At 28.6% G+C, this 18,075-nt stretch overlaps 1 protein-coding gene across 1 annotated transcript in view; it reads left to right on the top strand.

Annotated features, from left to right (window-relative positions):
* The window catches only part of LOC107447225 (sodium/calcium exchanger 3), a 297,552-nt gene that overhangs the window by 242,004 nt on the left and 37,473 nt on the right, over positions 1-18,075 (top strand). The window contains exon 5 of the mRNA XM_043039409.3: positions 12,344-12,435. Coding sequence (XP_042895343.1) covers positions 12,344-12,435 — 92 coding nt within the window. The remainder of the gene's footprint in view (positions 1-12,343; positions 12,436-18,075) is intronic.

The following is an 18,075-nucleotide window of genomic DNA, read 5'->3' as shown; positions in this document are numbered from 1 at the left end:
GGACGTGTTATACGGCAGGAGAATCTTATCATCGTAAAAACTTCTTCTGTGAGTATTAATGGTTTCTTTCTTTTTAGTATAATAAATATATGTGTAAATAGACAACGAAAGTAAAGGATTTTAAAGAAAATCTTTCGCCAAAAGCGAAGTAAAAAATCTACATTTTAAGTATCTCAAGTGGACGCTATACTGTGTGAGAAATTTTTCATCGCAAATTATGATTTATCGCCATTGGTGAATTAAAATTTAAAGTTTAGATAAAACTGAATTCAGACACATCTAAATTAAGCCATGAAGTTTAAAATGTTGAAAAGAATATTTTGAAAATATCAAAATCAAACTATTATTGAATAACTTTCCTACAATGAAATCAATCCCAAGTAATCTTGTCATGATTTGTTAGCATTTCGATCCTTCGAAATTTTTCTTTTAGAATTTGAAACTTCCTGCCTTACTAAATGATTCTAAACTTAAGTTTTTAAATTACTTGTGAAGCTAAATAAGAGTTTGCTGTGAAGGCTTTCTTCCGTAGTATAGCGTCCTCAAAAGATCTGCAAAATTTTTACATCCAAATGAAAACTATTATAATCAATGAATAATTATCAATTTATGCGCAATGTTTTGAGCCCAAATGATGCAGATATATAACTTCATAAACATGAAAAAATCAAATCACAAATACTCTCTTCAAAAAAAAACAAAAAAAAAAAAAAAAAGAATGGAAAGAAAACTGTCTCAAGTTTTCATAATGACAATTTGCGCCATTTTCATAATCGGTCTATTGCTCTGTCTAGACATGAACAAAATGTAAACTAGTAGTTATGAATAACAGTTACGAATTCATAATAGTTATAAAAATAACATTGTTTAATAGAAAATGTTATTTGCAAACAACGAAATAACCATAAAAAATAGTTTTAAACAATCCTTTCATAACTACTATTTCCTTAAATATTTCAGCATACAGGTCATAAAAAGATATAGAAATTTGCAGCAAATAAGATCGAATGTTTTGTTTAAAAATTAAGAATTGGTGTTTTATTTTTTCATCTAACACAAGCGAATGTTAGCTTCATTTAAAATTCTTTCCTTTAATTTCATTTGTCTCTCGCGTTCCATTGCTTTTGACTACCATATCCAACCCTTTGACGCAGATACAACACCGGTGTTCCTATATATATATTTCTGATGCTCGAATTACAAACAAAAAAATATTTTGATACTTTCTAATTATAGAAAAACAGCGTTATAGTTAGTAAAAAAAATTGTTAGAATATGAGGAATTATATTTGTACTAAAAATATAAAATCCAAAAAAAAGTATTTATAACTTTTTTTTCCATTCATAGTAAAAAATTTATCAATATAGTTGATCTTGTAAACTAAAGAAATTTCAATGATGAATAACTGCTTCTTTTAAATCTAAATAACAGCAAATCAGTGCAAATTTGAAACACATTAGTGTTTGAAACCGAACCGTGTTTGGAAGAATTTATATTCAGCGCACTGTTTCATGCTGTATTTCCCAACCATAAATAATTAAAATCTAAATATAATATTTTTCACTTATTTTGACCTAAAGTAATACAAAATAGTGAAAAACGTATTGTTAAATGTCAGAAATCTAAATTTGTTGTCGCCATGTTGAAGATAGTTCGCCAATTTGGCGACCGTTTCTTATAAAGTTTGATTCACAATTTAATTGTTCGTTCCTTAATTAGGATGCTATATGGTGAGGAAAAGAAAGGGGATTTTAACCCATAAGGAAAGGGGATTTTAACCCATTTTAACCATCTATCAGTGAGGATATTTTACATTACCTCTGTGGTCCCGCAGTAGACTGATCGTAAAGACACGGTTCCCAGTAGAACACCGAAGTCAAGCATCACTGGCAGCGGTCAGTAAGCGGGTGGGTGACCACTTTGATCAGCCTGACCGAGGGTGCGGGGTATCGGTCCTCGTTAAACTGCTCTACCGTAAAGTGCTCGACTTGGGGAGCAGGTCGTCAGGCTACCAAAGCAGTTGAGCCATACCCTCTGCAGAAGATCAAAATTGCGATGGCATGTCTTCGGATCATCCTCAGAGATGTTTCTCAGACCGTCGCCAATAGCCCATTGTGCAGCTCTATCCTCCCCATTGTGCAGCTATATTTATATCCCCGTATATCCTTATAAATTCTTTTTTCTAAAATCACAGTTTCATTTCTTACAAGATCTTTCAAAAAAATATAAGCTAAAATCACACTTTCAAAACTGCGATGTGAAACAGAATAAATGTGATACGAAATTGTTTTTTATAGCTCTCTTTTTAAAAGTTTTTTTTTAATTAATATCTTTTGAACTAAAAAAAAACAGTGTTCACTTTTAAATGAAAGCTGCAGCTATCACACGATAAGTGTACTTATCGCAGAAGTATACGAGCAAAATGTTGAATTTAGACGTTTCTTCAATAAAGTTTGGCTAATATTTTTTAAGCTCTGAGGGACGTTTAAATTCTTTCATTTTGGAATGACAGAAAAAGAATATTTTCTATCTCCGATTTCATTTTTTTCCCTTCTATTCAATGGAATGCCAAGATAAGATAGCTGCTTTTTTTATCTACATTTTTGGTACCTATATACATTTTTTTAAAGAAACGCTTTTTCTTAATTCGGAAAGAAATAGTAAAAGGGGAAAAAAATACAAAATCAGACAGAAGCGATGGAATTTTTGAGTTTTAAAGAAAGTAAGTTTTCACTATCGTTAAGTTAACAGAAAAAAAATTGCTTAAAAAAAATTAAATTGGCTTTTTTTTTAAGACGACAGTCATTAAGACCATTCAAGGTTTTCTTAGAGTAAAAAATTATTAAAGTTTTACAAATCAGTTGATCTCAAATTATGTTTTATTATCATGGATTAGAAGTCTTATAAAATATATATAAATAAGATCATTTATTGATTGCTAAATATAAAGATTTGATCACTTTATTCTGACTAGTGTCGGGCTTTGCTACTCATTTTTCTGTTTAAATTTAATATTAATACACAAGTTTACGCCCGTTCTATCAATCTTCCATTTACATAAACCATCTATTTCATAAATTTGTTAAATTAAGTAAGTTAGTAATTGGAGTTCAATAGACCTTGAGTCAAATTTGATTAAAAGTTGTAATATTTGAACTTAATTACAAGAATAAAAATTTTATGTGTCCTATATTTTTTAGTACATTGGAGGATAAGAATCCACTAAGCTCTCTTGACGCATAACATTTATTAAATATACTTTTCAATATTTTTTATTTTGTGTTAATTTACGCCAAAAACAATTTAACAATATTATCATTATCATTTTAGTAATTAATGATTATGAAATATATCATGAAACATCGGTGTATTTTTCTGCGTTAAAAGTAAAATCTTCCAAACACAGCTTACTTACAAACAATAATTTTTCAAATTTGTACCTATTTGCAGTTATTTAAATCTAAAAGAAACAGTTATTCATCATTGAAATTTCTCTAATTTACGAAATCAATTATTGATAACTTTTTGCATGTGAAGGAAAATATATATTCCTAACCTACTTCTTTTTATTTTACACCGAAGAACCATTACATTATGACTACCCTGCTAATAAAATATAGGACCACCTTTAGCCCTCAAAACTGCTAGGGCTAAAGGTGGCATTGATTCCACAAGGTGCTGATAGGTAGTCTGAGGTATCTGGTACCAAGCGCTCACCAATTGGTCCTGCAATTCCCTCACATTGCGAGGGGGTAGCGTGGCAGCACGAATTTGGTTTTCCAAGTAGGACCACAAATGCTCTATTGGATTAAGGTCAGTTGAATTTGGGGGCCAAGACATGACTTGAAAGTCACTGGAATGTTCCTCGACGATTCGACCCTTATGACATGGTGCATTATCCTGTTGGTAAACACCTTCCCCCGCAGGAAAAACTGTTGCCATGAATGGGTGAATGGGCAAAGCATTTAATTATTTTTTCACATTTCTCTTTTAAATACATGTTTTTTCAAAGAATAAACCAATAAACCAATTAAGTTGTAATGTGATTTCGCCCATTTGTCTAAATGACTTAGCAAATTTTTAACTAATCCACTTCGAAAATATATTAAAAGTTAACAATTGTTTTTACGATGCTGTCACGGGTTCTATAAGTTTATAATAGTGGCATTAAATTAAAATGAAATTTTACTGCTCTAAATACGAAGAGATGCCAGAAAAGTTATACCCAAAATATTCCCGGACTATCCGTAATGTAATCCAGGACTTTTCCCCGTAATAATAATGTTTAGTTAATGTAAAAAAGAAAGAAAAAGTAAGTTCGAAATTTATCGTTTAGTTTTTAAATTTAGATTTAGCATTTAAAAGACTCGTTTTTTTCTGAGTCCTTTTTCCTAAACACGCTTTTTGAACTGTGTCCTAAAAAAATGTTTACCGACGAAGTGGTGTATTCAATATTAAAATACGTCTCGCCAAACTTTTGGATGGATTTCAGGAGCATGATTTAGATTTCATTTAGTAGTGTTACTCTCCAAAATCCCCAGATCTTAATTTTACTGAGAATTTGTGGGATGATGCGAAAGGCTAAAATTTAACCAGATTTAAAGTGTCCATTCATTGTTCATATTATAGAAAAATTGCTGCTCCATTACAGAATGGACTGTAATTGGAATAATTTGTGAAATGAATTAAAGTAGTTTTATTTTTATTTTAAAATTTTATCCGGTTCAAAAATGCAACTTAACATGTTTTTGTTTGTTCCCTAACTCTTTCAATTTCGATTTATATTTCAAAATACTCTCTACCCATTTATTTTCAAATTGGATACATACGTTACAAATCCACTTTAATTTGGAAACCTCTAAGGGAAAATTATTTTAATCAGAAATTTCCAAGTTAATAGAAAAAAATCATTTTGATCAGCTTTTTTATACTTAAAAGCATACTATTAAGTATATTAAGTATTACAGCATTATTAATGTTTTACTTCCACCTTATACGATTATTTTTTGCACTATCAAATTACGTGCTTTATTCTATTTTCAGCAGAAAAAAAAAGTTCTATTCGCAGACCTAAGAAACGACAACAGTTTGGTCATCGGCACTCCATATTAATAATTCTTTTGTTCTAGAACTTTTTCCCTACTTACCTCGAAGGTTATTGGCCTGTTACCTAAAAGGGAAATCGGATCGATCAATAGAAAAGAAGATATAAGCAATGCTGTCCTGTGATTTCAAAGTTTACCATCTACGTCACAGTTCGATCCATCAAAACAGTTTTCTGCCTTCTTTGTGAACTTCATAAAATATGAAAAGCGTAGAAAAGAATAGGGATAAAAAGGATTTATATAGGGATTTTGTTTCATTTACATGCATGAAAGTTCTATTGTTTATGACAACTAAAGGGTAAATAACGTACAGTGAAAATTCATATTTTTATACAAATTGGGAGGTTAGAATACAAATAAAAAAGGAAGTCGTAGAAATTTTTTATTGGTCATATTGTAAGTTTTAAGCAATTTTAAATACACGGAAAATGATTAATGATCTATCAGCATTATTCAAAAGTTGCGACTTTAATGAAAAGGGCAACAATCTTAAAACAATTGAATGATTTTTATTATTGATAATTCCTTTTCACCTTCATGTTACTGTAAAAGCCCGAAATCTGGTAAATCTTTGGTTTTACCGGTAAAACCTAAAATTCATCAAAGTGGCTTAGTAAATGTCCGAAGTATGCTTTAATATGATTCTATTTCAGATTTTTACCAAGCCTTTGCAGTGAAACAACTCCTTCTGGTAAAATCCCGAAGCAAGGGATTACTTTTCTCTGTGAAAAGATTTTCTATTTGCAGATACATTGGGTAGTGTTCCGTTGCCGGGACTGAAAAAGAATTGCCAACTCGCCGTAAATTAATTCAGAGCCACAAATGCAACCCTTTACCTTTAAGATCAGTATAGGGAATACTCGGGGCAATGGTTCTTGATGTTTTTTGTAACTATCGTTGAACAGCAGATCAAATTTTGAGTTTATTCCTTTGGCAATAGTTAAAAAAATATCCCTCGTTTTGGGTTTTTACGAGAAGGAATAGGTAACTCCTAGGTCTTACCGCAAAGGCTTGGTAAGAGACCGAAATGGAATCATATTAAAGCACACTTCGAACTATTAACCAGCCACTTTAGTAAAACCAAAGTTTTACCGGTAAAACCTAGGACTTACCAGGCTTTGAGTCTTTACAGTAGCATTTATATACTATTTGAATCCTTAAGATTCTGATCGAAGAGTTTTAAAGTTCATTCTGTTACAAACCATATAATACAAAAACTATAAGACTTTGCATTGAATAAATAAGCAATTTATAAGCAATCATATATTATTATATACAATTTTAATTTATATTATATATACAGCTAGTTAGGATATATTTTTTCTAACATTACTAAACATAAATTTTTTTTTAAGTAGTATGTAATGCCGAGACTTGCAGTACTGATCATTGTTGTCACTAAGTTAAAAATGCTATTTGTTTTAATTACGCTTAGTAAAAATGGTGTTAAATGTCTATTGAATTTTCATAAAACTATTATACACTATTACTAGCTTTTGTGCCGTTGGCCACAAAATCGTTGAGCCTCTCAAAGGGCTGTTCGGAGAATGCTTTACTTTCACTAAGTTTTAACAATCATTTATTGATTTCCGATTAAGAGTGAATCGAAGGCACTCATTTTCTCTTTAATTCAAAAAATGTTCAGGGGTATCTGGACTGATGTTTTAAAATATTTTGATTTATGGGACGATACTTATAAATCGTTAAGAAAAGTAAAGATATAAAGAAATTAATTCATTTTCAGAAACCTTGAATCTTATAAGATTGCATAATCTGAATCGTTTTGTATCTATAAGATTTTATAATTGAATATAACTTAACAAATTATTTGTCTTTCAAGTAATTTCTCTTACCGCACCAGGAGAAAAAGGGAGTAAGGCTGTTTCTCAAAGCTCTGTCGCCAAAGAAAATAAAAAAAGCCATAATTTAAGTGGCTTACACTTGAAGCAATGTGATGATTTTAAGAGCTATATATACATAATCTAGCCATGAGAAATTTTCTGAGCTTTAGAACAAACAAATATTTTAAAAGTTATTGAACTTTTGCAAAAATCACCGATTTGGCGACATTATCCCACCTAGATGAAAATTATAAAAAATACTACCTTATTCCCAGTTTCTGCAAATTTTTATGAGCCCAAGTAATACAAGTAGGAAAAAGTTTTTAAACATTAAAAAATGAGACTACAAACACTTTTCATTTTTGCAAAACTGTGGCTTTTCTCCATATTGTCGTTTCGCGCCATTTTCAAAATAAGCGTAGATAGCACAAATTAAGATTATGTTCTCAAATTTCACTACATCTGATGTAAAACTTTCCAAATTAGTATTGTCCAATTGAAAAATAATTTGTTAAGGTGTTTCCGTACCTAAAAATTACATTATTTTAAATTTAAAAAAAATTTATGTAAAATTAATTGAATACAAGTGATTATATTAATCGTATTCAACTGAATATGTTTAAAATTAAACAATTACCTTTTATTAACATATTTGTTTATATATTTCTTCAACTTACATAAGTTTTATAAATTAATAATCATAAAAATATTCTTAGAAATAATTACATTTCACCCATAATGTCTCCTATTATAAAGAAAAGTTTATGATCAATAAAACTTTTTATTAGTGCAATGTATCAAATCTAAAAAAAAAATTCAATAAGAAGGCTTAGCATAAGTCACATTAATTCAGTAACCCCACATAACACTCATTAATTCCGTTCATTAAGGCAAATTAAAAGCAACAATAAAACTGAATAACGCAAACCCCACCCTTTACGTTTCTCTCATAATGCTGTGCAAGAATTTGTTCGAAATTCTAACTTAACACGCAATTCATCGTTTTACAAAGCATTTTTACTCTTTTTCTGAATAATCACGTAAAGGACGAAGACTTAATAAATGTATTGAGGTCATCACATTCATGTTTAGTGTAGGGTAGAGGTTTGGAGCGATCGCTCAATTTTTGCTTAGTTTCTTCTCTCAAAATTCAAACAGGCAGAAAACAAACTGAGAACCATACAGATTTAGAATATTTTTATTTCTTAACGAAATTCTGATATGCCAATCTGACAAAACTCTCAAGTTTTCGATTTCTTTTCTAAGCAGCTGGTTGCTTAATTTTTAGTTTGATTGATATTCCAAGAATAATTAACATTTAATATACATAAAACTATTTTTTGGGCTGTTAAATATTTTATCGAAGCATGCCGGTACCCAATTACATCCCAACGTCGCCTGATGAAATTGGTAAAATACTGAAGGAAAAAAGTGTTTTTTCCTTATAATAAAAATATTTATTTATTTAAATAAAAATATAAATTTTATATAAATCATATAAAATATAAATTTTATAAAAATCATATTTATATAAATCAATTTTATATAAATCATATTCTGTATAAATATAAAAATATTATATAAATTATTATTATTATTATTTCATAATTTTTCAAATTTTATAATTATAATTTTTTTTAATTTATATATTTTTACATTATAGTTTATTTTTTTTATATTACAATTTATAAAATTTATATTTTATAATTATAATTAAATATAAATTTTATAACAAAATATTATGTAAGTTTTGTGAATTATAAATTTAATATAAATGTTATTTAAATTTTATAAATAAAAATATTTATTTATAACATTAAATAATGATTTCTTTACTTTGATAAACATAAAGGGGTTTAAAGGAACGTAAGTCGGAACAACTGACTAGATTGATCTCAAATAAGACTTAGATCATGTTGTTTTGCATTGTTATTAGTATCCAGTGCGTATCCTTTTAAAATACTGTAAGGTAAAGGTTTCTAGCATTAGAGACTAGTTTTAAAATTAAAATTAGAATCTGTTTTCTTCTTTCCAAATATTTAAACAATAACATCAGTTATGATAACTAGCTAATATTTCTGATTAATCAAAAAAAAAAAAAAAAAAGGAATTGATTGTAAATTATTTAATAGTTGATTATTTTTTATTCCTTATGTCAGTTAAACTCAATGACCAGCTTGAACGTGATAGCTACGGAGAAATGTATAGAGTTTTTACACCAAAGCACATAAAAAAGCGACGTATTTTTTCATCATTGCGGGATAATTGACGCCAATGATGCTTAATGAATTGTGGTAATAATTACCAAATGAAGTAGGAAAAAGGTCACGTATGAAAAAGCAAAATTAATGAAAAATGGTACTAATTCGCTTAAGAGGCGTAGAAAATCGCCAGTCATGCTGAATTTCAGAGGATAGAGCGCTCGTCTTTCAATGAGGTGAACCCGGTTCGAAACCCAGCTAAGGCTAGTCGATTTGAATTCCGCACCCAGCTCGCACCGACTACAGTGCTGACGTAAAATATCCGCAGTGGTAGATGAATCCTGGGTTAGAGTCCCCTTGCCGACTGGCTACCCTAAGACGGTTTTCTTGGTTTTCTTCTCCATGTAAAACAAATGCGGATGAGTTCCATCAAAAAATCCTCCACGAAGGCAAATTTCTCCCAATACTTGATCCAGGAGTTCCCTTGTCTTCTGGATTGGCTTCACAATTACAAAGCTACCAATTTGAAATTTGGCTGTCGTAAACCCGAACATTGGGTTGGCTGTTCAGTGACGGGTTATAAAACAAAATAAAAGGATGCTCAATTCATTTTAGCAATAGGTACTAATTAAAACAAAAATAATAAGGATTAAAAGCAATGGTAAGCTAAAAAGCAATTTTAAGAGAGTAATTGTACTATTTCGTTTAGAAAAAAAGCAAAAATTGCCGTGCTATTATTGAAGCCAAAAATGCTTAAATTATTTCGGTAATAGATACTTTTGGTATTACGATAATTCGTACAATTTTCATAGATACCAAATATAATAATATAGGTACTATTACTATATTTGGTATCTATTTTAACTGTATGTAAACTGTGAAGATGTAGTATAGATGCTGTGGAAAGAGGTTTTTTACAGGTCCTCGAAAGTGATAAGTACCAGAAAAAAAATCACTTGATTGCAATAAATATTGATTATCATGAGTTTGCCTCGTGTAACTGCATCATGCCATATACAGTTAATTTCAGTAAATATAAGTACAGTAAATATAAGTAAGTACAGTAAATATAAGTAAAATACAGTAAATATAATGAATGCAGTTAATTTTCATTTTGATGGGATGGACAACTAAAAAAGTGTATTTTACTTAATCTAATAACGTAAAGCCACTAGCGAAAGTAAAAAGATGAAAAATAAAATGATTGGAATTATTTTTGATTTATTAACTATAAGGGTATATGTTTTTCAATTTTATGTTTGATTTCGCAGTGATGTTCAGAACTGATTTATTGATTTTTTCCCTTTTTTTTCACTCCGTGAGAAGAACTGGTATTCAAATTGTGAACAATGTGATTTAAAATCAGTAAATGATTCTAAATCAGTAAATGTATAATAAAGTGAAACCAAACAATAACGAAACGCAATAATCAGACACATTCCCCCCCAAACCTTCGAAAAAATAGCATTTCCTCCATTTGTTTTAAAATTCTATTTTACAACAGTTTTTTTAATACTAACCAAATACCATTACACCATATGCATCAGTCTTTATGATTCTAAAAATTCCTTAAACCTCTATAACGGAAGTAAAATTTAAAAGGAAAAAAAGAACCACATCAAAAGTTATTGTGCAAAGTTAATTTCCGGCAGACATACAGTATCCACGCCATTTTATCTTGTTAATATTTTCAAGAGCGAACTCTTGAAAATACGTGCAGGTAAAAGTCAGTCTGATAACGAAGTACTGAGGGCAATTTTTATATGCAAGTGTTGACTATTCCCTAAAGGTAAGAGAAATATTTAACGACTCTTTATGGATCATTAAATGCTACTGAAGATTAGGCCAGAAGTGTAGTTAAAAGAGAGGATTATGAAGGAGTATTATCTCATGTTTAACCCTATAATTTTTCTTGCAACGTGAAATCCTTAATGGTTAAACTTTGAGAAGTACACAACGTGCTTTAGAAATCCTTTGAGGAAAATGATAAGGGAGAGTATGTTCTAATATTTTTACGAGTTTTGCTATATTAGAGACAGTTTTTTTAAAAACATTGTTGGATTATTTGGTATTAGTTAATTAGCACTAGTTAATTGATTGCGAAGAAACGATATTTTTATTTATTAGCTATGCAAGTTTAAACAGAGTTGATTTTTAAATAAATATAGAGAATATATATTTGAAATTAAAAAGTACTCTTTTACGTTGAATTATTTTTAAATAGAATTAATGCGTTAATATGTATGGGTTTTATAAAAATTATCTTTTTTTTAAAAAATATTTACAAAAAATTGTACTATAAAATGAGAATGAAATAATAAAAACTACCGGAACACTAATACACCCGTGCCTTGATTTTAAATTCTAGAAAGATTTTGAGCGATAAAAGTAGAACATTTATTTATGAGTAACTTTATTTATTAGGAAGTTTATTTTATTAATTAATAAGTTTATTAATTTTTTATTTAATTGCATTTATTTTTTATATGAGTAAAAATAAACTTACTATTTGATGAAAATACAGAGCGTTTCGTAAAGATTGACTTAATATGTATTATTAGAAACTTTATCGAAAATGAAAACAGAAAAGAATAAAAGTGGAAAGGTAGTGTCACAAATTAATATTTAAGGGGAAAAACGAAAGCGCTATCGAAATCTGACAAATAGCTACAATTAATAGCTAGCAACTATTTAACAATACTTACTTAAATTACTACGTTACTAAATGAATAATACGTTACTAAATGAATAACTATAGTATTACCAGCCAATCGATAGAAACTATCCGAGTTTATGGTGCCATGGTTTGGTATTATATATACAGTTAAGAATGATAGAATAAAATAGAAGAACTTTAAATGGGAAAACGTGAAGGTTATCATCGGGACACATCTTTTACGATAAATGCGATATTTCTAAATAAGGAATAATTATCCTAAGATACAAATTACTCTTTATAATATATATATATATATATATATATATATATATATATATATATATATATATATATATATATATATATATATATATATATATATATATATATATATATATATATATATATATATATATATATATATATATATATATATATATATATATATATATATATATATATATTATATGACATGCAATGTATGTAAATAGGATTTTAGTCTCATATTGATATAATTTTTAATTGTTTTTTCACAGGAAAGAAATTCCCATCCAAATAGTAGATAATGAAAGTTACGAAAGGGATTCTGTGTTTTATGTAGAATTAGGTGACCCTAGAACAGAAGAAGGTATGTTTGTTTCGTTTGATTAATTTAATGTATCATCTCATAAGTTTCATAACTGAGTTATTTTCCTTGTGGCTAGCACATAAAGTGGAATGATTTAAGCTCACAATTTGTTGTTTACTCATCAAAAGCAAGCAGTTACACTCTATGAACGTTTATTAGTTTTTTTAAAAAGATAATAGCAACCATTTTTTGTAGTGCTCAATTAGTAGCATGAAACTTTTACGATTCTTACCGCTTTTCACAACTTTGTAAAAACTTGATTTGTATGTAAAGAAGTTATAGTTCTATAGTCACAGGGAAATGCAAAACCACGCATAATATTTTTAAGGAAACGTACAACAAAGTTGAGTATTTGCCAAATACGATATCTGATATGATGAAAAATATGAGTTTAGATAGTACAACATTAGATCACCCAGCTTTTATTATCTGATTAAAGTGTTCCCTAGGCTGTTTAACTCCTACCCTAAGCCAATTTTGTTTTTTCTTTCACATACCTAATTTGTCAGAGTCGTTACTTAACAAATTAGTACTTGTAATTTTCGAAAATAATTTCTCTTAGCATTAATATTTTTATAGTCCTTTTTTGACGCATTTCTATTACTGCATTACAATTTTTTTCTTCTCTTTTTTAACCTTGAAATACTTAAATAAATAGGCAGCTCGTACATATTTTATTTTTTATTTTTAGCCCTTTCTGTGGCTTTACTTTTTAAATGTTATACAAAAATGGTTTAAAAGTTGAACTCGAAAAAAGAAAGGTTTATTAAATATACATTATTCTTCAACTCATAATAGTCAAACTTTACTACAATCCTTCCTTCTGAATTGGCACTTAGTACATAACTGAGTTTTACTTTTTTTAATTGAATCACGCATAGTTTAGGTAAATTGAAACACGTTTTTAAAGCACCAGTATCAACAAAATTTTATTTGCTTTTAAAATGCTGATTTCGCCAACCTATGTTGAATTTATTTGTGCTAACCCAACGCAGAAAACCAAACATAAATAGTTTATAAGCCCATGCTACAAGCTTCCAATAAAATTCATCTTTGATTAAACAGAGAATTAAGTTTTCAAATCATAATGTTATAAAATATTTACTTAGTCATGTGTAAAACTCTTATTTGGTGCTCATGGACCGGTTGACAGAGGGAGTACTGAAGTAAGCAACTAACTTCAGCTGCTTACGCGTCTTAGCAATAAGGTTTTTCTTGAGGAGTAATTTCTTGCTCCAAAATTATAGCACCTCATAGCTTACAGCTTTGCTCAATGCTAAGACGTGTGCAAACAAACGAATCTATATTGTACAGTGCGCCAAAAAGACGGGCTTCCCTGAATAACTTTTGATCTAATGATCGGATCTACACGTTCAAGGACTCACACATAATGGTTCGAAGGGTTGATTTCAAATATGCCAATTAATAAGAACAGACGATATTATAAGTACGAAACCAAACACAAAACCGTACTTTCTCTGAAGAAACATGCTTTTTTTCGACTGATTCAAATTTCTGACCCTCAAAACATAGTAGGTGGCAGCAATCTAAGAAATATTGGTCACCATAGTTTATTCAGGAGTGCAAAAAATCGGTCGAATAGTTCCTGAGAAATTGAATTTTTAGAATCTGACTTTTTTGAAATTCAATTTCTTAGGAACAATTTGACCAATTTTGTATTTTGTTATATAAAATTACTTTCTCTAAAATGATGCAAAAAATTGCATACCTAACGATTCAAAACTTTTTCGACCATTCTTAAATGCACATTTAAAAATTTTCTAATCATGTTAATACAAAACAATGTCAAAATAAAGTAAAAAAATGTTAATATGCTGAGTCTGACTATAGTAACTATTTGAAGACAATTTCATTGTTTTTATTCATTTTTATTGTGTTTATTAGTTCTTTTTTTAAATAACTTTTCAATATGTACCTTTTTTTGTACACTTAAAATTTCGTTATGTTATTAACAAGATTTGTTTGATTTTGAAAACAAGAACTTTAACAGCTAACTACTGCCAAAAACCGACATTCTTTCATACAAGTTTTGGACCTAGTTCAGAGAAAGGATAATACATTTTCCTAAATTAAAGCAACTGCATGCAATTAAACGATTACTTAAAATGAATTGTTTTTTTACTAAGTTAAAATAAATGAAAGTAAGACCATCGTTTTAACTATTTTTCCCCCACATTAAATTTTACAATATTCTAATAATAATTCCATTTTCGCCCGACTAAATTAAACTTTGAAACTATTTTAATATACGATAGAATCGTTTTTCTAAAATTGGTGATCTAAATCTGTTTCTTTTAATAAAAAATTAAGACTTCATTTCCTTCAAAATGAATTGAAAAAATGATGTGGAAAATGCAATCGTAGAACATGTGTTGCAAACAAAGTAGTTTATTTAAAGTTGAAAAAATCTGAGGGAAAAAAGTTAAATGTTTTTGGCTGAATGGAGAATTTCATCCGTAAATCAAACTTTCTTAAAAATAAATTAAACTGTTTGAATGTTTAAATGCATGTTTAAGCCCGGTTGCTTTCTTTGTTGTTGTTTCTTCTGGAAAAAAGCATTGCATGATTTATTTTCTATTAAAAAAGCAACGCTTTATAGGAAATTCAGAACTACAAACTTTTCTCTTTTTCTTCTTTTACGCAATGAAATTGCCTAACTGTAAAAATATTTTTAGTTTGCCTTTTTTTCCTATCAAAAATAGTGTAATACTTTTTCAAAAATTGCTTCTATCTAAATAAAAAACACATTACATTTGCTTTTAAAGTAAAATAGTGAAGAAAAACACACATGGCTCTATTATTACACATGGCTCTAAAAGAACTACCGAGTGTCTTAAAAATGACCGACACTTTGAAAAATCAATTAAGAAATTCGATAGGAGACAGAAACGTGCAGTAAATATTAGAGTTCTTTGAAATTCTATTTCTTAGAAACTATTCGACCAATTTTACTCAACTTTTGTATTTCGCCAATTAAATTCACTTTAAAATATGGTAAAAAGTTGTATAACTTACAATTCAAAATTTTTTCGACTATTATTAAATAAAATAAAAATAATACTAAAATTTATTTTTTGTATGGAATTGTCGTTTGGATAAACGTATTTCATAATTGGGTATAAAATGTGTGTTAAATCCCTTAAACTTTTTCTCAGATGTGGTGAAATACGCAAAAAGTAAAATAATAGTAAGGGGTCCAAACTTCGGATTGCTCTTCCGTCCAAAATATGGGAACCATATTTCTCAGATTGCAGCTACCCACTACATTTTGGGGGTCAGAAATCCGAATTCGTCGAAAAAAAGGTATGTTTATTAAGAGAAAGTACGTTTTGTGTCTGATTTTGCAACTTAAAATATCGTCCGCACTTATTAATTAGCATATTTGAGGTCACCCCTCGAGTCAAGTGTTTCCTAAACTTTTGAGAAAAAATTTGACGAAATTTCACTGGCAACAATCAAATATTAATTCTTGATAAAATCTCTATCAATGTTATTTCCTTCAAAATTACGCATAAGGAATTTTTTAATAAAAAAAAGAAGAAATTCATGTTTACATGCTGTTTCCTGGCAGCATGCATTATATTACGTGCCAGTTGGCAACTCCTTTACTAATATAAAAATTAAAAAGATTATGTTTAATCACGCTTAATTATTAGACTATTATCATATATCATAGCTATTATGTGTATGATAGCATAGCACTATCCCAGTTTTAAACCTTTTCTTTTGAATTATGCTTTTTTGAATCAACAAGGAAAAAATCGCGAATTTGGCATGGTTTTGCTTCCAGCGGTTTGTCCATAAAAATTCCATTGTTGTCGTCTTCATTATTTAAAAAAAAAATAAACAAAACAATAAGAATGACTTAACAGCTACCGTGCAACTGTTCTTCAAAGATAACGTTAAAATTCATTTAATGCCGTATTTTTAATTTAAAAGTCGGTTTGGAATCTAATTAAATGCTACCACCATTATAAAATAATGCTTTAGAACTCACCCGTTCCTTAGGTAAATGCAGTGATAACTTAAATTCTTCTTTTCATTAATATTTCAGTTTGAATTATGCAAGCCACAATAAACTAAATTCAAATTACTTAGTCAGGAAAATGCTTTTTCGCAATATTATTATTGCAAACAGCAGCAACTTATCTAACTACAAAAACGAGCACCTTTTTTCAAGAACTACCAAAATTATTTTATTTCGTCATTCTTAATGTAACAATCGTTTCTAAGCTAAACTCATAAGAATTGAGTATTTAAAGTCCATATCTGTTTCTATGATGTTTCCTTGTCTATTTTTCTTTAGTAATGCATTTACTATTTGTAGGCATGCAGACAAAGCGTAGGAAATAAAATAATACGTAAAAAACACGAGGAAAGTGAAGGAATAAACCGAAACGTAATATTACGCCAAAAAGACGTGCACAAAATATTATATTGCGTAACATTACGTCAAGGAAATAGGTTAAATTAATATTTGTGAGGCTATAGTTTTTATTTTCCAAATTATTCTCGTCTCCAATTTTAAATTTTTTCGAGGAAAATGGTTGTATGACAGACAGAAGAAGAGCATTGGGCAAAAATAAAAAACAAGGTGAAATCAATCATAGACGTTTTTTTTTTTAAAAATTCGGAACAAAAGAAATTTTTTAATCTTAAATAGGTATTCATAGCATGACTTATTTTTATAGGCAATTTTCCACTTAAAGAAGCTAAATAACTGATTCAGAGTGCCTTAAAATACCATAATAGTGAAATTTTTTTTAAAAAAAACGCGATTTTGAGAAAAACGTGTTTAAATTATGATAAAATCAACGCGCTACATTAAGTTATAGATAAGTTTGTAAAAAGCATTTTAATCCGTCAAGAAAATATTGAAAAATAGATAGATTTTGAAGTATGAAGAATTACTTTGCCTTAATTTAACCATTTTTTTAAAAACTTTTATTCGAAATAGACCTTCAACGATGTTTTGCAATAAAATTGTAACACAAAATAAGTTTTTTGTATATAATAGCTTTCAAAATTTGCGTCCAGAAAATTATATTCGTAAATTCGTATTAATTTAGTTAAACCCAAAAATGATAAAATTAATTTTGAATTTTGAAACAATATTCATTGTTACAATGTAAAGTTAACTTCCGGAAATCTGTACTTATATAAGTGAAAATGTATGTAAATACAGTGTGGTTTTTGATAATCATTTTCATCAAAATCTCTTTCGGAACTACAGTGTTGTAATTAATACATCCCGTCAATAACATTTTTCTTTTTGTAATCTACTTAACTTCTAAACCCCTTACTCTTAATTGAATAGAATTTCATTCGTTTGATCATAACCGAAATCTTATCAAATAAATTACTGTCTACGAAATTTGGTTCTCAGCCAAAATAGAAGACCAGTGTTGAAAAGGACATTGTAAAAAGTTCTAAAGCATATTTAATATAATTTATATGTGTGTTTATACTCTTGTACGAAATATACTTTATACATTTTCGAAAAGTAACATATTTGTAGAAACAAATAAGTTTTCTCATGTACAAATGCTCAACATTATAAGAAATCCCTCTAGTCTTAATCATTTCAATGAAGCTATACATGTTCTATATATACTAAAT

The sequence above is a fragment of the Parasteatoda tepidariorum genome, chromosome 6 (genome assembly GCF_982258835.1).
Source record: "Parasteatoda tepidariorum strain Cologne lab strain chromosome 6, Ptep-v5.0, whole genome shotgun sequence".
In the NCBI taxonomy this organism is placed as follows: domain Eukaryota; kingdom Metazoa; phylum Arthropoda; class Arachnida; order Araneae; family Theridiidae; genus Parasteatoda; species Parasteatoda tepidariorum.
Note: the sequence above shows the minus strand (reverse complement) of the source record. Positions and strands in the feature narration are given on the sequence as shown.